The 24,103-nt window shown below is 49.0% G+C and overlaps 1 protein-coding gene and 1 long non-coding RNA gene across 3 annotated transcripts; one reads left to right on the forward strand and one right to left on the reverse strand.

The window, feature by feature from the left end:
- The first annotated feature begins 18 nt into the window (after positions 1-18).
- LOC133250374 (uncharacterized) lies at positions 19-3,144 on the forward strand. The gene is made up of 3 exons (XR_009737318.1): positions 19-376; positions 2,244-2,321; positions 2,708-3,144. It is a non-coding gene; the product is annotated as an uncharacterized LOC133250374 (long non-coding RNA).
- KXD1 (KxDL motif containing 1) lies at positions 1,183-8,785 on the reverse strand. Of its 2 annotated transcripts, none has more exons than XM_061421521.1 (5): positions 8,678-8,785; positions 5,999-6,120; positions 4,842-4,994; positions 2,968-3,014; positions 1,183-2,137 (listed from the first exon to the last, which is right to left on the reverse strand). In XM_061421521.1, the coding sequence occupies exons 2-5, from the start codon at positions 6,097-6,099 to the stop codon at positions 1,908-1,910; spliced, it is 531 nt and encodes a 176-aa protein (XP_061277505.1). In that variant the 5' UTR covers positions 6,100-6,120; positions 8,678-8,785; the 3' UTR covers positions 1,183-1,907. The 2 variants fall into 2 exon arrangements, with proteins under 2 accessions (XP_061277505.1, XP_061277506.1); XM_061421522.1 differs by lacking the exon at positions 8,678-8,785 and adding an exon at positions 7,970-8,565.
- Between the last annotated feature and the right edge of the window lie 15,318 nt (positions 8,786-24,103).

Consider the following 24,103-nt stretch of genomic DNA (forward strand, 5'->3'; position numbering starts at 1 on the left):
AGCACGCTGCGTGCTTGCGTCACAATCCGCGCCGCGCGTCGTGCCCCGCCCCGCCCCCATGGTGGGTGCTGGCGAACGAAGTCGCGGCGCCTGAGTGGGACCTTGGCCCGCTAGCTTCCGGCTGTGAGCCCCACCCATCGGGTCACGTAGTAAGACTGCCGCACCTTTCCAGGTGTTACTGCCCTGTCTCCAAACCTCCTGGAAGACGGCCCGCACATAGCTGGTGCTCCGGAGATATTTAAACAGATTAGGAGAGACCTTTGTGCTGAAGGAAAGGAATTAAGCCGCAGGTCCAAAGACGCAGGGGTCGAGGCGGGAGGCGGCGCGGGGGCTAGACCCCTGGAGCCACTGGAGGCTCTCTGGCTGCTGTGCATAAGTGGGTATCAGGGCGAGTGCGTACAGGAGCACCGAGGGCAGGTGGGGTTGGTGCATTCCCTCAAGGAAATGAGGTGGGACCCAAGGTCTTGTTTCTGGGACGGAAGAAGTTAAAAAGTGCTGAGCGCTGGGAACAAGTGAGGACGAAGTTACCGTGGATTTGGCAGCGTGCTGTGCTAAATCGCTTCAGTCGTGTCTGACTCTGTCCCTGTAGACAGTAGCCTGTCAGACCCCTGTCCATGGGATTTTCCAGGCAAGAATACTGGAGTGGATTGCCATGCTCTCCTCCAAGGAATCTTTCTGACCCAGGGATCGAACCCACGTCTGCACTGTAGGGGGCTTCTTTACAGTGGAGCCGTTGCTCAGGGTACCTTCTTCATTGACCACTTCCCGGCGCCCCCTATGGACCAGGCAAATGTAGACACTCTGAGGTCTGGGAAGAGACCTTTAATAACTTAATGGAAAGTGCTTCAAAGATGAGGGGACTCTGTGACAGTGTCTGATGGGGAATGCGACCCCATCTAGCTTCCTGAGGAGCCCACTTTGGGGCTGAGATTTAGAGGAGTTATTCAAGGAAGTAAGGAAATGATGTGAGCAGTGGGAAGGCCTCTGTGGTGATAGGAAGTGGGGTCGTTGTGGCTGTCACCACTGGGGACCCCCACCCAAAGCAGCCCCACCTCCTCCTAGGCCAGTGGTGCCTGGCGCTCCACAGCCAGCCTGTCCCACGTGCAGCACCTGTCCCGTTTTGGGATGCTGGGCCCAGGGATGGAAGAAGTCACTGTTAGATGCACCTCCCCTTTTTAACAGAGTAACAGAGTCTCTTTATTGATAACTTCCCAACAGCATCTGTAAACATCGGGTACAAAAATATTCCACTTAACTCTGTTCTCCAACGTTGCTCGGCTTGCTCCACAAAGGCCCTAGGAGAGGCTTGTTAGGCTCTAGAGGTCTACACCTCTGGTCAGAGAAACAGGCTTGGGGCTGAGTGGATGGCTAATCTCTGTCTTGAGCCTTCTACAACTGTTTCAGAAACCTCCTTGAGATAATGATTGGAGAAAGGATTCAGTACTCTCATTGGAGGAAGGGGCAAGAAGACCAGAACCAGTAGGCGCAGGGGTGGGCTGGGTGGACTCGGATGACAGTGCTTGACTGTCTTGAGGGGGCTCTGACCAGGGGGCTGGGGCAGGGGACATCTGGCTCTGGTCTCTGGGAAGCTTGAAGTGTTGTTCAGAGTAGACCTAAGGCCTGACTCTGGAAAAGCTCCCTGTGCCCAGCCCAACTCCAGATGGACTGGTCATCCCCAGTTTGATAGAGGAATCTACAGAAAAGATGTTCTCAGTGAGGAAGGAGGAGGAATGAAAGATCCCCAGGAATTCTAAGGAGGGAGCCTTGTCCCCTCAGCAAGCCCTAAATGACAGACTAGGGTGGCAAAGCTGAGTATCTCGAGGCAGGGTTCTCCATTGCCACTTCAGACATCTGGGGAGTGACGCTGCTGCTGCCCTGAGACCCCCTCGGAGCTCCTGGGAGCAGGGCTACTCGCCCGGCATCTCCTCGTCATCTGTATGGCTGCGACCGTTGATGGCAGGGGAACCAGGCCGGATGTGGGACAGGTCCTCAAAGCCAGGGCTGAGGGAGGGCGAGACAGTGTCGGGACTGGTGTCACACGAGCCTGTGCTCTGTTCTGAGGTGGCGATGGTGGTGGTGGTGCTAGGCGGAATGGGGTCTTCATCTTCGTCCTCCAGGAGAGATGCCTCTGGGATGTCTGGGGGAAGACGACCCAAGAGTTGGCTGAGTCACTGTCATCACTGGGCACTGTGACGAGGGATTAATTGGGCCCATGACCCCTGACAGCTATCTCCACCCCACAGGACAGGACTTTGTTCATTTTACAGAGGAGGAAACTGAGGCCTTGGCAGGTGAGAGGCCTCTCTTCAAGGTGAAGTGAGGTAAGGACTCAGGTTCTCCGGAGTCTGGCCTACATGGGCCCTGGGCGGTGAGCCTGAGCCTGGCTCTGCCCTCTTGACTGTGTCACCTGGGCCTGGCCCCTCACCTGCCTGTGCCTCAGCTCCCCGCTCTATAAACTGGGAAACGATGGCATTGCCTTTGTGCCTGTGGTTTCAGCAGCCCTGTGGTGGGGAGCTTTTGGCCCATTCAGCAGACTGGGTAAAGTGAGGCTCGGCATGGATGATGCTGTGCTTCCGCTGCCAAGTCACTGCCCCTCTGGGCACAGCCCCCACCTCACAGGTGGCTACGGGTAACAGCCTGCCTCGCAGTGGGTGCATGACACTCACTGGGCTAAGGACTGTCATCCTTTCTTTTTTTTTTTTTTAAGGACTATCATCCTTGTCAACACCCCGTTGTTACGACCTCTGCCGAAGGAGGAGATTCTGATCTCAACACCTGCTCTGCAGGTTGCCAAGAAGACCAGGCCAGACCCCTGCCCCACGTCTCTCTGGACCCACGACCCACCAGGGCCTGGGCCTGCTGTCAGCCCTTGGGGTACATTCCAGAAGCCAGCCCTGGGCTGAGGGCACTGACATCAAAGGGTGCAGAGCCCAGAAGTGGGATGCAGGAGTTCTGGGTGACACTTACGGCTGAAGGCCTCCGGGTGCTGTCTGGCCAGCTTCCCTTTCAGTGTCCTGTTGGGGAAGGGAAGGCACACAGGGCTGAGCCTGCTGAGGAGACAGGCTGGGCCTGGTGCAGGCCAGGGCCCCCCTGCTCACTGCTCCCAGGCTGGAGGGGGGCTGGGCACTCAGCCTGCCCTCCGACCCCCATTCACTGCTCCAGGCTGGAAGGGGCTGGGTGCTCAGCCTGCCCTCCGACCCCCATGATGGGTGGCAGCTACTGTTCTGCTGTCGCCCAGCTTCCACACGGCCTTAGTGCTGGGTCCGGCCCCCACCTGTAATGCCTCATGTCTCACCCTCTTCTACCAGGACCACCTTCCAGGAGGCTCCCCTTCCCCTCACCTCAACAGCCACTCCTCTGGGGACTTGTCCCAGCCTGTCTTTCCATCCTGGGGTGAGGATGTCTGTACAGGGGCCAGGAGGGCCTGCCTGTCCATGCACCAAACACCGGCACTCATTAAACTGAAGTTCACAGAGAGGCACCTGTTTCCCTTTTTCAACTGCTGGTTTTTTCTTCGTACCTGAAGTAATGCAGTTCTGCTTGGGCTTCCCTGGTGACTCAGATGGTAAAGAACCCGCCTGCAATGCAGGAGACCTGGGTCGGGAAGATCCCTTGGAGAAGGGAATGGCTACCTACTCCAGTAACCTTGCCTGGGAAATCCCATGGACGAGGAGCCTGGCGGGCTGCAGTCCCTGGGGTCGCAGAGTCGGACATGACTGAGCAACTGAGATTTTCACTTTTTTCACTGCAATTCTGTTTACAAAGAGTTACAAAAGGACCTTCAGAACAGCCTCTCAGCCTTGACTCTGGTCAGCCAGCACCGTGCCCCAAACCGTCCCCCAGAGTATCACTGCTGCGGCGTCCCTGCCTGGGCAGACACACTCATCTCCTTCCCGAGGGACATCAGGGCTTCCCTGGTGGCTCAGACGGTAAAGAATCTACCTGCAATGTGGGAGACTCGGGTTCTATCCCTGGGTCGGGAAGACTCCCTGGAAAAGGAAATGGCAACCCACTCCAGTATTCTGGCCTGGAGAATTCCATGGACAGAGCAGCCTGGCAGGCTACAGTCCATGGTGTTGCAGAGAGTCAAACACAACTTGCTGACTAACACTTCCACCTTCACTGAGTGACCCAGATACACGTCAACCTTTGGGGTTCCTGCTCTAGCCCCATCCCTGCGACACCACACGTGGGCGGGCAGCCTGGTGAGAAGCCCCAGAAAACAGGCCCTCTTATGTAGCATCTATCTGGCCTGTTGCGTGATTTCTGCGTAGAGCTTGCTCCAACCTGTTGCCCTCAATCTGTGGCACCTACTCTGCCAGCAGACGTGGCTGCTCCTGAAATAGCAGAAGCGGCACGGTCGGCCAGAAATGCCACTGTAGCTGGTTCTGGGCCCAGGAGCCCAGCTGTCAACAGCAGTGTGAGCTCTGGGGGTGCGGGTGTCAAGCGTTCTGTGTGGCTGGGGACTTGGACAGTCTTTCCCTGTTCTCATGGAAACCGGCTCGAGGAGCACCCACAAACCCCGGGAATCTCATTTTTCTCTTGAGAGAAGACCTGGGTGGAGGCCAAGGCGGACAGGAGGCTAGCCTTTCACTGTCTGCTCTGGCCTACCTTTTGCAGTATGGGTCTGGTGCTATGTTGCATGTTCAAAAAGAAATAAAACTTAAGTTCAGAAACTCTAAGGTTTTCAGTCCTTCTCCAATACTAAGTGTGTGGTGAAGCCTTATGAAACAAACAAGCTGAGTCTCCCACCCTGCTATGTGGAGAGGACGGCCCTCATGGAAGAGGAGAGGAACCTGAAGCATGGAGTGGGAGACGGAGGCTGGAGGGGGAGCACCCACCTGATCCTGCGGAAGATGCTGTCCAAGTCCCGTTTCATCTCCACCAGGGTCCTTGTGTGGTGCAGGAAGCGCTCGTTCATCTGCTGCAGGCGGGCACTTGACAGGTTGTTGAAGTTGAGCAGCATCTCGTTGGTCTTTTCAAAGCGGTCCAGCCTGACAGCAGAAAAAGGGCACCGACTCCTCTGCTCAGCCTCCAGGGCCCTGCCAACTGATCCTGCTAGGCCTTTTCCTGCTCCGTGACCTCGGTGTACATCATTCCCGTGTCCTGCAGAGCTCTACCTGGTGTCTGAGACAGCTAGCAAACTCCTATTTAGCTTTCAAAACCCTCCTCAAGGGTGCCCTTCTCATGTAGCCTTCACCCTCTCCCTCAAGCAGACTCTTTGACTCTCCTGCTTCCCCAGGTTCTTTCTCTGCTCCAGTCCTGATACCCTGAGGCCAGGAAGGTTCAAGTCTGATTTTGTCTCCTCTCAGCCTGGGGGTCCCCCAGGGCCAGGTCTGAATCTGACCCTAAGACCCAGGAGGGAGATGGGCGCTGCCGAGACCAGGCAGAGCCAGCACCCTTGTCACAGGACGAGAAAGGCAAGGTATCAGGTCCCTGCTGTGCCATAAGTGGAATGAAGAACTTTTAGCTTCAAGACACAAAGATAAAGCCCCAGGAGACTGATTCCACCCCAAGATTGTGTCAGAGAGCATGCTGGAATTAGGGGGAAGTTGTGGTGGCTATAGTGCCAAGCCCCAAAGAGGGCAAAGGTCATTCCTAGAGCTTCCAAGTGACCCCGCATGCACTGCAGAGACAGCCTTGGCTCTGAGAACAGGCGCCCAACAGGAAGTGAGCCATGGCTCCCTTAAATCCCACAGCCCCTTCCTTATCCTCCCCTCAACCCAAGTCTCCCCGCCCCAGGCCTCAGGCTAGGAGCTGCTGCGGCCCCCGCCAAACTGTCCACAGCTGCAAAACTGTCCCTGGGCCCCGCTTCCTGTGCCAAGGCCTCGCCTCCAGGCCAGGAAGGAATTTACTTTGGAGCCAGCCAGAAGATTTGCTCACTTCCTTCATTTTATCACCAGTGTGGGACCAGGGTAGAGGCGGGCAGGGCAAGAATGTTGGCCAGCAAGTGGATTCCTTCCCACGCCGGGGACCCAGGGCCCCTGGCCTCACTCACATGTTCTTCTGGGCCAGGATGATGGCGCTGACATCGTCCGCATTCACCATGCTCAGGATGCGGCTACAGAAGACCCTCGAGGCCGAGTCCGGGGGGTCCATCTCTTCCTCCTCCTCCGCTGCCTGAAACAGGCAGGAAGAAAGAATTTTTGGTCTGCATCAGAAGTGGGGGAGGTGGGATGGATAAGAGGGTCTGGCTACCCCGCAAGCCACATGAAGTGGGTCATGCCACCTGAGCCTCAGCTTTGTCATCCCAGAAATTCAGAAGTGTTTTGAGACTCACTGGAGTTCATATTTATAACTTGTACCCAAGCACATCAGAATCCCATCACCCCTTCTACCTCCACATCCCCAATTCCCTTGTGCCCAAAGTCACAGGCAACTTCCTCCTGCATAGATCTGCCACCCTCCTCCCACACGCCCCTGCCTTTGCACCTGCTGTCCCCACTGGGAGAACATATATGGCTGTCCCCTCATCACCCCCTCCCCCCGCAATGCCTTCTCTCCCAAAAGACCCCCCACTCTGGTCACTCTCATCACTTCACCTTTTTAAATGGTTCCACTGTCTCATCTCTTCCTGAAATTATTTTAGTCATCAGGTGACCCATTTGCCAGTCACCCCCACAGTGTCAGCTGCAGCAGAACAAAGGCATGTCTTTCTGGCTTGCTGCTTTCTCCAGAGCCAAGCCCAGAACCCAGCTCACAGCAAGGCATTGCCAGAATTTAATTTGGTGAGAGCAAAACAGAAACTTTCAAACTCAGCTCTGAAGCTGGACTTCTATTAGCAACTTAAAGCCAGGCAGTGAGCCCCAGCAACCCAGATGGCTCTGCAGCTCCCAGCTTCTCTGGCACACAGATTACACCCCAGCAGGTGGGGACTTCCAAGACCATGCTAGGGCAGGAGGGGCCACAGCTTCAGCACTGGCCCTCCTGAGGAGATTCAGGAAAAACCCAGAATCCTGACATAGCTTGGCTCTGGGATCTGCACATTTAATGGCCAACAGAAAAGCCCACTTGCAACTGGTTAAGATTCATGCACAGGATCAGGAAGGGCTTTCAGAGTCCACGTCTACCCTCCTCTTTATTGAACATCAACTCTATGCTAAACAAGACACCAATTTCAAACACCAGCAACTGCTATCATCCTTATTTATGTATGAGGAAAATGATGCTCAGAGACTGAGGTACTGGGCCATTGACACACAACCAGTAACCACGGGTCACAACTCAAATGCCCGCGGCCCACAGGATCCACAAATGCGAGACCTGGATGTTCAGTATCTACGTCTGACAAGACAGCTGCTTCTTACTGTCCCTGATTCCTGCCAGACTTATGATTCTTTCCAGAAAAAAAAAAAGAAAAAACCAAAACATGGATTTCTTGTCCCTGTGAAATCACCTCATTTACAAATGTCAACAACTAATATTTACCCCATAGAGGCCAAGAGTACATTTCTCTTTGTGCTGAATCTGGCTATTGGTTTGCAGCCCCCATGTGCCTTCTCAAGGTAAACTGTCACACCTGATGAAATATAACTCCCCCCCTCCCCTCACCCTCCAGCGCCAGTCACCATGCTTACTGAGCTCCTACTCCGTGCCAGGTATGGACACCAACACCCTCCACATTTCCAAAGAAGATCATGTATAAAGGGGACACTTGGGCTCTCAAAGGAGAGTCGTGTGCTAGTCGTGTGCAGCTAGAGCCTGGCAGGCACAGCATTTGGACCTGTGGAAAATGGTTCTGCTTCAAAGCAGGGCTCTTTCCTGTCTCTGGCTCCCAGATGTGAGGGCTGAGGGATTCAAGGCACACTCTCCCACCAGATGCCTCGTGGAGGAAGCCTTCCCCAACTGTTAGTCTGGCCTATATACAGGGTGGAAATGACCCAGCATAGGCTCTGGTCCTGCTCCAAATACATTTATGGGGAAAACACGCAGAGAGGGAGGCTGTGTGACCTTGGAAAAGTCATCTCACCTCTTAGATCTGTCATCCACAAAGTAGGAATAACAAAGAATTAGAATCTCACAACGCTGTTTGTGAGACCGAAACCAACAGTGATAAGAGGCGCTGGGTTCCGGGCAGGGAGCTTCTCCGAGGGCAGCGTGAAGAAATCTAAGGATGGCCTCCCCAGTGCTTCCAAGAATAAGAACAAACACTTGTACAGCACTTCATTTAATCCCCAATTCCCCCTACAAGGCAGACACTACCCCTCCGAGGGCAACACAGGGGTGGGCTCCATTGCGCAAGGTCACACACCAGTGCGGGAAGGGGCCGCTACTCCACCCAGGTCTTTTAACAGAATTTAAAAGGGCTGCACAAGCTCAGCAAAACCCGCGAGTGGGGTGGGGCTCCCCAATCCTCTCATGCCCCGCCCTTGTGAAACCGGGAAACTGAGGCCCGAACAGGCCAACGCCCGGTTTTGGAGACAAGGCACAGCCTGAATACAAGTGGCCCCAACTCTCGCGTCGCGGATCCGGATCCTGCCCACAGCGCCACCCGCGCATCCACTGCGCAGACGGGGAAACTGAGGCCTGTGCGCAGGAGGGGTGCCCAGATGTTGCCAGCGGCGCGCCCCACCCCACGACAGCCCGGAGACCGCGCCCAACCCGGCCTGGATCCCCAGAGGCCCCTGCGTCCCCAGCCCCACCCAGAACTCGGCCCGGGCGTCGCTGGCAGTAGCACCTGCACATCTGGCGGCCTTGCTCGCGCTTCCGGGATGGCGCCCGCGCCGCCGTAACGTCACCACGCACCCTGCGTGCGAGCGCGCGCGTGGCGGCGACGTGCCCAGGGCCGACTTGCGTGAGTGGAGGCGTGGCAGGAAGGGGTGGGGCTTACATGTAGGTTCTATTTGCGGGCTCAACGCAACAAATAGCCAATCAAACAGTCCCTCTCGCGCCGGCGTAGTTTGCAAAAGCTGAGCTCTGCGGCAGTCCAGAACCGGGAAGGGACGTAGGAATAACGTAACCTTTTCAATAAAAGGATATAATCAGCTTCCTTCTTAGGAAAACCATGCCTTTTTGTAGTCTCTAAGTTCGTATTGGAGAAGGAAATGGCAACCCACTCCAGTACTCTTGCCTGGAAAATCCCTTGGACGGAGGAGCGTTGTAGGCTACAGTCCATAGGGTCGCAAAGAGTCGGACACGACTGAGCGACTTCACTTTCACTTCAAGTTCGTGTAAACAAATTGCACATGGCGACCCCTCCCCCACCTAGCTGGTTCACGGTTCTCGCCCGTCCCTTGAATTAGCCAATCGCGCTAGCTTGTGAAACCACGCTAAACAGAGCGGGCTTCCCACTCAGTGTGCTCGCCGGTCACACATGCTGGTTGTGCATCCTTCTGCAAAAGTAAAGTTTGCCTTGCCAATCCATTTTCGGAGCGCGCGGCTCTGGCGGAGGACATTTCCGGGGGCTCGTCTGGGATCCGTGTCATCTGGAGGGGTCGAATGAACGCTCCTCCCCACCCCAGGAGATGCATCCCACTGTTTCGTTATGGTGGCCTCCAGGGAGGGGAAATCTGCTACCCCTTGGGCTGACAGTGGACTCCGGGTCGGAAGTCCATCGGCAACGCAGGGGAGGGGCCCAGGCAGGCACACTGGCGACCAGGTTACTCCCTGCAGGGACCAAGGTAGGCAACGTCACGTGCGTGCTAAGTCGCTTCAGTCGCGTCCGACTCTGTGCGACCCTATGGACTGTGTTGCCCTCCAGACTCCTCTGTCCATGGGGATTCTCCAGGGAAGAATACTGGAGTGGGTTGCTATGCCCTCCAGGGATCCAACCGGAGTCTCTTAGGTCTCCTGCATTGGGATGTGGGTTCTTTACCACCAGCGTCACCTGGAAAGCTCTAAGAAACGTCACAAGAGGTGACAAAGTATTTCCTTGGTGGCCGGATCATCCCGGAGGCTGTCTTGTGTGCATGGGACCTGTGAGTGGAAGCGAGTGTGGAGTCCTGATCCATAGTTCCCTTAATATCCTTTGGTGATTTCATATGGCATAAGGCAGTCTTTTCCGACCTAATCCGGGGCTTATACCAACCAGCCAGTAGCTAAGAAGCTAAGAGCAGAAATATACTCTCCTCTGGCATAGTTCTCCCTTGAGGGAAACGGCCAGAGACAGTCGAAGTGACTCGGGAAGAGTGCAAGAAACCTCCGAAGAAAGAAAAGGGGGGTTGAGGCTCTAATCAAGAGCACACAGTCAGACAATAGGGATGGGTAATAAGAATTTTCTTTAGGCAGGAAGGATTCTGAGGAGAGAAAGACCAACAACGAGATTCCCCTAGACAGTCCCCTAGGACGCACACTCCAATACTGGGGAGATAGTCCTATGATGAAAGGGAAAAAGAAACAACAGATGATAAAGTATTGCTGTTTCTTTTGGACTCAAGAACCTATATTGAAACCAACAGTATTTTGGCCTAAGTTTGGGTTTGATGAAGATTAGATCTGCCAATTGCTTGTACAGTATGTTAATGACAAGAGACCAGTTGCCCAGGAAGAAATAGATTATGCTCTTTGTTGGAGAAAGGGGCTGGTGGTTCTATTCCCCTTAAAGATGGAACTAGGTTAAAACAAGGAGAGGGAAAATAGTAAGTGGGATTCTCTCGACTATGTGCCTCCTCCTTATAACTCAGGAAGCCTATAGCCTTAACTGCCCCAGGAATAGCCTTAACTGCCGCAGGAGAGGAAATAACAGAAGAGAGAGAACTCAAACTGGCCATCATAGCCTCGGAGCCCTCTCCAGCACTACATCCCTCACTTCCTCAGTTGAGGAAGGACATAGAACAATGTAAAAGGGACATTCAGAATTTACCCTTCCCTCCTGAAAGACAGGAACCTTAGGCCCTCTAACCCCTCCAAGAGGGTCCCCTAGGAGGAAGGGGAATTGGATTTGTGAACAACCCCTTCTTAGGAGCTCTGAGGTTTGAGAATTGAAGAAAGAACTGAAGCCCTTATTAGAGAATCCCCCTGGGGTCGCAAACCAGTTAGATCAATTTTTAGGCCCTCAAATTTTCAAGTGGGCTGAGCTTATATCTATTTTAGGCATTCTGTTTTCCAGAGAGGAAAGATCAATGATTTGGACAGCAGTGATGGCCACTCGGGAAAGGGAACACTTAGCTGGCCCAAATGTCTTAGCAGCTGGAGTAAAATTTCCTAACCAAGAACCACAATGGAATAATAACAGTCCTGAACAGAGGGTCATAAGAGAGATCTCAGGGACCTAATTATAAAAGGGATCAGAGAGTTCCCTGATTCCAAAATGTTACTAAGTCCTTTGATATACAGCAAGGAAAAGATGAAGGGCCAGCTGAATAGATTGAAAGACTAAATAAGAAAATACTCTGGATCGAATTTAGATGATCCTCTTGGCCAACGTATGTTAAAATTCGTTTTGTAACTAACAGTTGGCCATATATGTCTAAGAAATTCCAGAAATTAGACAATTGGAAAGATAAAAGTTTAGAATTATTAAGAGAAGCCCAGAAGTATATGTATGGAGGGATGAAGAAAAACAGAAAACTAAGATTATGCTTACCACCATAGAACAGGTCACTCAGGGAAGAGGTGGCCCCAAGAATCAAAAACAAAGACCACCTCCAGGAAGATTTAATGGAAGCGGGATCCAGGGGAAATCAAGTGCTACAGGTGTGGGAAGGAGGGACATTTCAAGAGGGATGCCTTTGTCCTCAGTCGAGGAAAAAAGAAAAAGTGATACCTCTCATGACTTTGATGAGGAATGGAGGGGTCAGGAGCTCTTATACATTGAAGGGTCCTACCAACAGCTCTTGGTAAATTTAGAGGTAGGACCTGAGAAAGAGGAGGTCACCTTCCTGATCGACTCTGGAGTGGCACGTTCCTCTCTGACATGTCACCCTCCTTACCTACCTCTGTCCAATGAGCATTTGTTAGTCTCAGGGGTAAAAGCGGAAGGTTTCAATGTTCCTGTCTTTAAAGAGACTCAAGTATAAGACTATGCAGACTCAGACAGAATTCCAAGGGGACTAATTTAGTCCTAATGACTAAACTAGGAATCAGTTCAGTACAGTCGCTCAGTCGTGTCCGCCTCTTTGCGACCCCATGGTCTGCATCACGCCAGGCTTCCCTGTCCACCACCAACTCCCAGAGCTTACTCAAACTCATGTCCATTGAGTCAGAGATGCCATCCAACCATCTTGTCCTCTGTCGTCCCTCTCCCGCCTTCAGTCTTTCCCAGCATCAGGGTCTTTTCCAAGGAGTCAGTTCTGCGCATCAGGTGGCCAAAGTATTGGAGTTTCAGCTTCAGCATCAGTCCTTCCAATGAATATTCAGGACTGACTTCCTTTAGGATTGACTGGTTTGATCTCCTTGCAGTCCAAGGGACTTGCGACCGTCTTCTCCAACACCACAGTTCAAAAGGATCAATTCTTTGGTGCTCAGCTTTCTTTAAAGTCCAACTCTCACATCCATACATGACTACTGGAAAAACCATAGCTTTGACTAGACAGACCTTTGCTGGCAAAGTAATGTCTCTGCTTTTGAATATGCTGTTGGTTGGTCATAGGTTGGTCATAGCTTTTCTTCCAAGGATTAAGTGTCTTTTAATTCCATGGCTGCAGTCACCATCTGCAATGATTTTGAAGCCCCCCAAAATAAAGTCTGCCACTATTTCCCAACTATTTGCCATGAAGTGATGGGACCAGTTGCCATGATCTTAGTTTTCTGAATGCTGAGTTTTAAGCCAACTTTTTCACTCTCCTCTTTCACTTTCATCAAGAGGCTCTTTAGTTCTCCTTCACTTTCTGCCATAAGTGAATCGTGTTAAGAATCACTCACAAGAAAATTCGAGTCTCACTTAACTTTCTATCTGCTCAGGAGGAAAAGAAGATTCTCCCTGACATCTGGACCAGGGAAGAAAACCACAGGGGACTAAATATTCCCCCTATTCACACTGAGCTTAAGGATAAAAGGGAAACAGAAGACAGTATCCTACACCCCTGGAAGGGAGATTCAGATTAGAACCTGTTATAGAAGGCCTGCTCTGTGATGGCCTCCTTGAACCCTGCATGTCCACATTCAATAGTCCAATACTACCAATAAGAAAACCTGATGGATCCTATAGATTATTTCAGGATTTGAGGGTAGTAAACCGAGAACTACTCTGAAGTAGACACCCTGTGGTTCCCAACCCTTATATACTCCTCAGCAAAATATCTCATAATCATCAGTGGTTTAGTGTTGTAGACCCAGAAGATGCCTTTTGGACTTGACCTTTAGCTGAGAACGGTAGAGACCTATTTGCCTTTGAATGGGAAGATCCTCAAACCGGAAGGGAGCAACAAGACCACTGGAGAGACCTTCCCTAAGGATTTACCGAGTCACCCAAGTTTTTTGGGCAAGTCCTCGAACAGGTACTAGAAAAACCTGAGGTACCCCCTTCCCTTAAGACTCCTTCAATATGTAGGTGATGGGAAAACAAGGAAGGGGTCACCAGTACTAACACAGGCTTACTTAATTTTCTAGTACAGCAGGGCCTGAGGGTCTCCAACACCAGATTACAGTTTGTTGAAAAAGAAGTCAAGTATTTGGGACATTTGATCAGTGAAGGGAAACAGAGACGGCCCGAAATGACTCTCAGGGAGTACCCATATGCCCCTTCCAAGCACAAAAAGGGAACTCAGGAAGTTCTTAGGATTAACTGGGTACTGTAGGTTATGGACAGATTGCTATACACTCAAAACCAAAGACCTATATCTCAATCTCTTGGAGGAAGAAGCTGACCCTGTCCTCTGGAGGCCTGAGGAAATACAGTTAATCAGTTCAGTTCAGTTTAGTCGCTCAGTTGTGTCCGACTCTTTGCAACCCCATGAATCGCAGCACGCCAGGCCTCCCTGTCCATCACCAACTCCCGGAGTTCACTCAGACTCACGTCCATCGAGTCAGTGATGCCATCCAAGCCATCTCATCCTCTGTCATCCCCTTCTCCACCTGCCCCCAATCCCTCCCAGCATCAGTCTTTTCCAATGAGTCAACTCTTCCCATGAGGTGGCCAAAGTACTGGAGTTTCAGCTTTAGCATCATTCCTTCCAAAGAGATCCCAGGGTTGATCTCCTTCAGAATGGACTGGTTGGATCTCCTTGCAGTCCAAGGGACTCTCAAGAGTCTTCTCCAACACCACAGTTCAAAAGGATCAATTCTTTGGCGCTCAGCTTTCTTCACAGTCCAACTCTCACATCCATACATGACCACAGGAAAAACCATAGCCTCGACTAGACAGACCTTTGTTGGCAAAGTAATGTCTCTGCTTTTGAATATGCTATCTAGGTTGGTCATAACTTTCCTTCCAAGGAGTAAGCATCTTTTAATTTCATGGCTGCAGTCACCATCTGCAGTGATTTTGGAGCCCCGAAAAATAAAGTCTGACACTGTTTCCACTGTTTCCCCATCTATTTACCATGAAGTGATGGGACCAGATGCCATGATCTTCATTTTCTGAATGTTGAGCTTTAAGCCAAGTTTTTCACTCTCCACTTTCACTTTCATCAAGAGGCTTTTTAGTTCCTCTTCACTTTCTGCCATAAGGGTGCTGTCATCTGCATATCTGAGGTTATTGATATTTCTCCTGGCAATCTTGATTCCAGCTTGTGTTTCTTGCAGCCCATCGTTTCTCATGATGTACTCTGCATGTAAGGTAAATAAGCAGGGTGACAATATACAGCCTTGACGTACTCCTTTTCCTATTTGGAAGCAGTCTGTTGTTCCATGTCCAGTTCTAACTGTTGCTTCCTGACCTGCATACAAATTTCTCAAGAGGCAGGTCAGGAGGTCTGGTATTCCCATCTCTTTCAGAATTGTCCACAGTTTATTGTGATCCACACAGTCAAAGGCTTTGGCATAGTCAATAAAGCAGAAATAGATGTTTTTCTGGAACTCTCTTGCTTCTTCCATGATCCAGCGGATGTTAGCAATTTGATCTCTGGTTCCTCGGCCTTTTCTAAAACCAGCTTGAACATCAGGAAATTCACGGTTCACATAATGCTGAAGCCTGGCTTGGAGAATTTTGAGGGTTACTTTACTAGCGTGTGAGATGAGTGCAATTGTGCGGTAGTTTGAGCATTCTTTGGCATTGCCTTTCTTTGGGATTGGAATGAAAACTGACTTTTCCAGTCCTGTGGCCACTGCTGAGTTTTCCAAATTTGCTGGCATATTGAGTGCAGCACTTTCACAGCATCATTTTTCAGGATTTGAAATAGCTCAACTGGAATTCCATCACCTCCACTAGCTTTGTTCATAGTGATGCTTTCTAAGGCCCACTTGACTTCACATTCCAGGATGCCTGGCTCTAGGTCAGTGATCACACCATCGTGATTATCTGGGTCGTGAAGATCTTTTTTGTACAGTTCTTGTTAATAGATACCCTCAAACAAGCCTTGATCACTGCCCCTGTGCTGGTACTCCCCTCATTAGAAAAACCTTTCTGTCTGTATGTTAATGTAGATAAGGGGACTGCCTAGGAGTCTTGACCCAGGCACACGGAGGTGAGAGGCAACCAGCGGTGTATTTATATAAGTTACTAGACTCAGCAACTGGGGGTCGGCCTAAATGTATTCAATCAGTAGCAGCAACGGTGATATTAACTGAGCAAAGTAGAAAATGGACATTTGGTGGGGCAGTGATTGTCATCACACCACATCCGGGCAGGGAAATTCTCCATCGGAAGGTAGGAAGGTGGCTAACTGATTCCAGGATACTGAAGTATGAAGCTATCCTATTAGAAAGAGATGATCTAGCCCTCACTACTGACACCTGTCGAAACCCAGCCGAATTCTTGACCAGAGTTGAAACATGGGTCCTGTGGAACATCACTGTGTAGATCTCATAGATGACCAGACTAAAGTTCGACCTGACCTCAAGGAAATTCCTTTTTCCACAGGGTTTCAGCTCTCTGTAGATGGCTCCTCCCAGTGCTGGAAGGGAAAAGACACAACGGGTACTCTATTACAGATGGGGAGCGATCCACAGTTATTGAATCAGAAAGATTACCTGACACTTGGTCTGCCCAGATATGTGAATTATTTGCCCTTATCCAAGCCTTAAAATTCCTAAAAGAAAAGCGGAAACCATCTACACAGACTCTCAACATGGCTTTGCTGTGGTACATACCTTCAGAAAGATTTGCACTGAATGTGGCCTTATTAATAGCAAGGGATGGGACCTAATTCATAAAGAGTTAATCACCCAGGTGCTGGAAAGCTTAATGTTACTCAAGGGAATAGCAGTAGTACATATACCTGGACACCATCGGGGACATTCTATGGAGACACAGAGAATCAGACTGGCAGATGGAGTTGCTAAAGAGACGGCCCTCAGGTCAGAGGCCCCGAATTTCCATCCTATCCCCGTCCATCCTCCTCCTTCCATTGCCCCAGTTTTCAAACCCCAGGAAGAAGAACAATTGGCCAAGCTGGGAGCCTCTAAAACCTCTGAAGGGAAATGGCTTCTACCTGATGGAAAAGAGATGCTCTCAAAACTGATTATGAGAGAACTGTTAACTCAAGTTACATAGAGGAAGTCATTGGGACCCACACGCCCTGTGTGAATCTGCCTTAAGAGTTTATGGATAACAAAGGTATATATACCATAGCTAAACAGCTGAATGAAAGTTGTATTACTTGCAGAAAGGTAAATAAACTAGTGTTAAAAAAAAACAGCCCTCGGTGGGGAAAAACCTGAGTCTGAGGCCATTTCAGAGTATCCAGGTCGACTATACAGAGGATGCCTCGAGCTGGTCGCCTCAGGTGCCTCTTAGTAATAGCAGACCATTTAACTAATGGGGTTGAAGCCATCCCGTTGTCAACTGCCATGGCTAGCAACGTAACTAAGATACTATGAGAGGTCATAATTCCCTGCTTTGGATTAATTGAGAACATAGATTCAAATAATGGAAATCATTTTATTTCTACTCCTGTTAAGGAGTACAAAAAGTCTGGGGATAAAATGGGAATAACTTCCTAAGGAAAGGTAGAAAGGATAATCCAGACACTAAAGAAACGAATAACTAAATTAATGTTAGGAACCGAACTTCCCGGACCAAGTGCCTCCCAGTTGCTCTTCTCAGAATCAGAACTGCCCCTTATAAGGATATTCGATGATCCCCGTATGAGATGCTGTATGGGTTACCATATTTGGGTCAAACTGCTGACCTGTCAACCGTGGAAATAAAGACCAATTTCTGAGAAACTATATACTTGGCCTCTCCTCTACTCTGTCTTCTCTTAGGTTGCAGGGCCTCTTGTGTCAGGACCCACCCCTTGGATTTCTGGTGCATCTTCTTTGGCCTGGTGATCATATCCTGATAAAGACCTGGAAGGAAGACAAACTTGAGCCGCCTGGGAAGGACCTTACCAGATGCTGCTGACAACTGAAACAGCTGTTTGCACTGCAGAGAAAGGTTGGACTCATTACATGCAAGTCAAAGGGACTGAATCCCCTAATCAAGAGGAGCAACGGTCCGTGGTCCAACATCCCAATCCTACACAGCTGACTTCGAAAAGACTTTAATACCCGTCTTGGTCATTCTGTATACCAAGATGCAGATTGTTGGGGGCAGCCCTTACCTGATCAACTTAATTATTAATGTGACCACAAGCAGAGATCCCCTAACTGTGAAATCTGATGCTTGCCAGGTCTTCCCTTGTGATAACCTACACAGCTATCTATAGAACATAAGTACCTTTGTCCTGAACCAGTATGGGGCATGTCAGGAAATGATCCACACCAACTCCCCTGCTCTAGTTGGGCCAAAGTATGGTGGATTACCCAGAATGGGGGTTATACGGCTGAGCCACTTAAAGCAGCTCTCACCCTAGCGGAACTAAAAGATAGATTATCCCTGAAAAGGAGGGGTACCCGGAGATGATTGTGGGAATCTACAACATAACCCACTCCTATTAATGACGAAACCAGGGAAAACCAGTCCATCTCTTGAGCATTGGTATGGACTGTGCTGTGCTTAGTTGCTCAGTCTTGTCTGACTCTTTGCAACCCCATGGACTATAGCCCGCCAGACTCCTCTGTTCATGGGGATTCTCCAGGCAAGAATACTGTAGTGGGTTGCTATGCCCTCCTCCAGGGGATCTTCCCAACCCAGAGATTGCAGGCAGATTCTTTACTGTCTGAGCCACCAGGGAAGCCCTGGTATGGGCTAGGGGCAGACATATCTGGGAGAGATCCACTGGGAAGATTAACTATTAAACTTGTTAAAAATTACCTTCTAATTAGTGCCACAGATGCAAAACTTCTGAACCAATTCAACCCCCAGTTCCCAATGACCCTACTAAGGTCACCATGGTAGAGGTGAAGGATTTACACCAAACCACAGAGATCAAGACTGGATATGGGAAAACAAATGCCTGGTTGGAATGGATTAAATATTCTGTCCAAGCCTTAAACAAGAGCAGTTGTTACACTTTCGTGGCAGGTAAGCCCGAAGCCCAGGTGGTACCATTCCCACTTGAGTGGACTTCAGACCCTATGGGCGTGGGATGCATGATATCCCTTTTTCAGGACAATACAGCTTGGGGCAATAAATCCTGCAGGACCTTGTCACTGTTGTTCCCAACTGAAAGGTTCCAGTAGGACCCCCAAAGACTGTCAGACCCCCATTCCATGATGCTAATCACACCTCGTGCCTCTCTCTGTTGGGGGAGCAATTAGCATTCCCGGGCAATGTATCTGGGTGCAGAGAAAGCCAGTTCTGTGAGAGCAGCAATCCACCCGCATCGTCGTTGGCCCGGATGGATGTCTGGTGGTACTTCGGAGAACCATTGCTCGGGATTCTTTGGCTGACTGGAGTGGGACTTGCACTTTAGTTCAACTGGGGGTCCCTTTCACTCTGACATTTCTACCCCCTGACTCAACCCCTGTACAAACCAGACATGGAAGCAAGAGAGATGTCACCAGCCGTGGTGGGTCATCTGATACACATGTTTACATGGACTCAATTAGAGTTCCCAGGGGTGCCCCTAATGAATTCAAGGCTAGAAACCAGATATCGGAATTTGAATCAATATTATTCTAGCGGTCCACCATCAGTAAAAATGTGGGTTGGATAAACTACATTTATTATAACCAGCAGAGTTTTGTCAACTGTACTAGAGACACTGTCAAGGGAATAGCAGAACAATTAGACTCAACCAGTAAGATGCCCACCTGGGAGAACCGACTGCCTTAGACATGATCCTGGCAGAAAAAGGGGGAGCATGTGTTATGATAGGAAGTCAGTGTTATACTTTCATACCCAACACCACCACCCCTGATGGCACAATAACAAGAGCCCTGCAAGGTCTGACCACCTTGGCTAATAAGTTGGCGAAAAATTCAGGGAAAATGATCCTTTCTCCAGTCTGATGGAACAATGGTTGAGGGGTCAAATGGAAAGGTATAATAATGATCTCTGTCCTGACCTCCCTAATCATTGTATTTGAAGGAATGGCCCTAATAGGATATTTTATAATCCCTTGTATCAGAGGTCTTCTGTTAAGATCAATAGAAACTACCCTTACTAAACAGTTTGCAGAAGCCCTATCAGAACAATCTCTTACTATTAGACATACCAGAACATGAGAGCCATCTCATGCTAACTGAATTTGAAAGAGTAAAAATGTATCATAAAAGAGGGGAAACTTGTAGGAATAATGTAATCTTTTCTATCAAAGAATTATCTTAGCTTCCTTCTTAGGAAACCCAGGCCATTTTGTAGTCTCTAAGTCCTGTGCCTGAAGAATGATGGATGGAGGTTCATGACGTTGTACAGGAGGTGGTGATCAAAACCATCCCCAAGAAGAAGAAATGCAAAAAGGCAAAATGGTTGCTTAGGAGGCCTTACAAATAGCTTAGAAAAGAAGAGAAGCAAAAGGCAAAGGAGAAAAGGAAAGATATACCCAGCTAAATGCAGAGTTCCAAAGAATAGCAAGGAGAGATAAGAAAGCCTTCCTCAGTGATCAATGCAAAGAAATAGAGGAAAACAATAGAATGGGAAAAACTAGAGATCTTATCAAGAAAATTAGAGATACCAAGGGAACATTTCATGCAAAGGTGGGCACAATAAATGACATAAATGGTATAGACCTAACAGAAGCAGAAGATATTAAGAGGAGAATATTAAGATATTAAGGCAAGAATACACAGAAGAACTATACAAAAAAAAAAAGATCTTAATGACCCAGATAACCACGATGGTGTGATCACTCACCTAGAGCCAGACATCCTGGAATGTGAAGTCAAGTGGGCCTTAGGAAGCATCACTGCGAACAAAGCTCGTGGGGGTGATGGAATTCCAGCTGAGCTATTTCAAATCCTAAAAGATCATGCTGTGAAAGTGCTGCACTCAATATGCCAGCAAATTTGGAATACTCAGCAGTGGCCACAGGACTGGAAAAGGTCAGTTTTCATTCTAATCCCAAAGAAAGGCAATGCCAAAGAATGCTCAAACTACTGCACAATTGCACTCATCTCACATGTTAGCAAAGTAATGTTCAAAATTCTCCAAGCCAGGCTTCAATAGTACATGACCCGAGAACTTCCAGATGTTCAAGCTGGTTTTAGAAAAGGCAGAGGAACCAAAGATCAAATTGCCTACATCCGTTGGATCATAGAAAAAGCAAGAGAATTCCAGAAGCATCTACTTCTGCTTCATCAACTACACTAAAGCCTTTGACTGCGTGGATCACAATAAACTGTGGAAAACTCTTAGAGATGGGTATACCAGACCACCTTATCTGCCTCCTGAGAAACCCGTATTCAGGTCAAGAAGCAACAGTTAGAACCAGACATGGAACAACAGACTGGTTCCAAACTGGGAAAGGTGTACGTCAAGGCTGTATATTGTCACCCTGCTTATTTAACTTATATGCAGAGTACATCATGAGAAATGCTGGGCTGGATGAAGCACAAGATGGAATCAAGATTGCCAGGAGAAACATCAATAACTTCAGATATGCAGATGACACCACCCTTATGGCTGAAAGAGAAGAACTAAAGAACCACTGGTTTTGTTGGAATACCTACGATTATGGACTTCTTTAGTATTTTCTCACGATTAGACTGAAGTTGAGCCATTTGGGAAAGAACCCCATAAAAGTGACATAGCATCCTTCTCAATGCATCCTGTATCAGGAGGCACTGGGATGTTGCTGTCTCATTGTTGGTGATGTTGACTTCAATTACCTACTTAAGGCAGCATCTTCTTGTTTCTCAACTGTCAAGTAACTATTTTTTTGCAATTAATAAGTATCCTATGGGGGGATAGGATATGAACCATTTGAACACCCTTGGCTTTTTAGTTGTGTTTTCTGTTGTTGTTTAGTTTTTAACATATTTTTTTGCCTTTTAGTTTTAGCACTCATCCGTCGCTCCTGGAAGCAATAATTATTACCATGGTTGTTTGCATAAAGGTGCCTTTTAATGTAACTCTATTGTAAACAAGTGCTGCCCATTCTTCTTAATTATGTATTTATTCAAGTATTTATATCACCATGACGTCATGAGTATTCTGTGGCTTATAATTAATTTCTATATTATTTATTTTGCTTCCCCTTTAAGTTCGCTCCTGTGTCCTTTTAATATGTTTCAGTGTTTCTTTGAGTATTTCCTTACTTTTGGCACCACAAGATTTTCTGTGCTTACTTTGGAATATCCCTGCTATCAGTCTTCTCTCCAAGGAGCCTAGTTCCTTTTCTTGGAGAATGGTATTTAGACACCAAGATCTAGGCGCTGGGTGTGCTCACTGCTACCCAGGTATTATTGCTTAGAAACTCGCTCATCAGTCAGAGTTAGGAAGTACATGTATGTCTAAAAACCCATGCATGAAAGTGAAAGTGAAGTCTCCCGACTCTTTGCGACCCCATGGACTGTAGCCTACCAGGCTCCTCGGTCCATGGAATTTTCCAGGCAAGAGTACTGGAGTGGGTTGCCATTTCCTTCTCCAGGGGATCTTCCCAACCCAGGGATCAAACCCGGGTCTCCCGCATTGCAGGCAGACACTTTACAATCTGAGCCACCAGGGAAGCCCTGCATACACACATCTATTTTTAGTTATCTGTCCCCTTGTGTCTCTACCAAAAACCACGATTTATACTGAGATAGGATACATTCTTAAGGTAGATAACCCAAGTTAAACACATAAACAAAGTAGAGCAAATAGCAATTGCTAGATAAGTGTTGTTGTTTAGTCACTCGGTGGTGTCTGACTCTTTTGCGACCCCCATGGATTGTAGCCCACCAAGCCCCTCTGTCCATGGAATTTCCCAGGCAAGGATACTAGAGTGAGTTGCCATTTCCTTCTCCAGGGGATCTTCCCAACCCAGGGATCAAACCCATGTCTCCTGCATTGGCAGGTGGGTTCTTTACTCTGAGCCACCAGGGAAGCCCTAGATTAAGTGTTAGCAAGTATCATTAGTTATTGAGGTCTTATCATGTGTATGCTCTGTATTACATGTCTAATTTTTCTGGGTCTCAATTTGTTAACTGTGAGTCTGGGTGACACAGCATCTGTCTCTTATGGTTGCTAAGAGCTTGAGAGATACACACATGCCCTTGGGCACAGGGAAGACTCTTTGAGAGCCCTAGAACAGGACATATCTGAGTTAAAATTCCAGCTGTCACATCCTAGCTGACTGTCCTTGAGCAAGTGGCTTAACCTCGTGATTCCTTCAGGATTAATTCCTTGTAACACTTGGCCCATTGTAACCCTTGATAAACTGAGGGTTATCTGTGGGTAAACTGTATTATTACTCCCATGCTCTCCTGCCTTCATTCATTGAAAAGTTAATGCTGGTGAGGATTCTTATGCATTCTTATAGTTTAACCAACAATTTAAAAAATTATTCAGTAAATTCTAGCCACCCTTTCAGGCTTTGGCCTGTATTCTGAGGATCCAGAAAATACTCAGTCCCTGCCTAGCCTTGGGTAATGAAGCCGAGTCCAACACGGACACTCCCAGCCCTGAAGGAAACAGTGCTGGGCTAAAGGGAGGAGAGACTCAGAGCTGGAGGAGCCTGAAGAATTGGGTGTGAAGACTTTCAAGGCCAGGAAGCAGGTACATCTGAATGTTTGTTTGGCAGCTTTGGGACTTCCCTGTGGTCCTGTGGCTAAGACTCTGTGCTCCCAATGCAGGGGGTCTGGGTTAGATTCCTAGTCAGAGAACTAGATTCTGCATGCTGCAACTAAGACCCAGCGTAGCCAAATAAATATTAAAAAAAAAAAAAAGAAAGAAATAGCAGCTTTAATGTGCACATTTTGTTCAGAATAAGAACAAAAAGGAGGCAGACTCTTCAGGAATCTTTCCCCTGATTTCCTAGCTGGGGTCTCAAAAAGCCATTTCCAAGCATCTTTATGGGATAGATCTTGGGGGTTGGGGAGGTCAGTATGCAGGTTCTCCAGATGCAGGGGCCTGTGGGGGACACTGGTGGTCCAAGATGGTGAGCCCTGCCTGCAAGCGTGTGCTCACTGCTGTGTCCCATAGAGAGCCTGGTGGCCAGAGCAGCTCTGCCAAGTCTTAGCTGCAGTGCATGGAATCTTCAATCTTCGGAGCAGCATGCAAAATCTTAGTTGCAGCATGTAGAATCTTAGTTGCGGCGTGCAAACTCTTAGTTGTAGCATGTGGGATTTAGTTCCCCAACCAGGGGTTGAACCCAGGCCCTCTGCGTTCAGAATGTGGAGTCTTAGCCACTGGACCACCTGGGAAGTTTCTTGGATGGAGTTTTGAGGTAGGATTAGGAGTTTTCTGGGTGCTGACAATCATCCAGGGCTGAAGGGATCACAGGAACAAAGACAGGATGGTGTGAAAGCATGTAATGTAGATTGGATCTTTTACGAATATTGGAACTCCATGAGTCAGACAGCAGCCAGTGCTGAGAAGAGTCTGGGTGATGGCTGCTGGGAAAAGTAGAACCATGACTGTGTCTGCAGGCTGTAGCAGAAGAGGTCCAGACTGCAGAAACGTTTCAGTAGGTCTCTTGGGCTTTGTTGGAGGCCAGGAAACATTTACAAGGGTCCTGGAAGGGGTGGGAGCTGCACATTGAGGCCAAAAGGGACTTGCCTGGTTCCAAATGTTCTGCGCACAGTGGAGTAGAGACAA

The sequence above is a fragment of the Bos javanicus genome, chromosome 7 (genome assembly GCF_032452875.1).
Source record: "Bos javanicus breed banteng chromosome 7, ARS-OSU_banteng_1.0, whole genome shotgun sequence".
Classification (NCBI taxonomy): domain Eukaryota; kingdom Metazoa; phylum Chordata; class Mammalia; order Artiodactyla; family Bovidae; genus Bos; species Bos javanicus.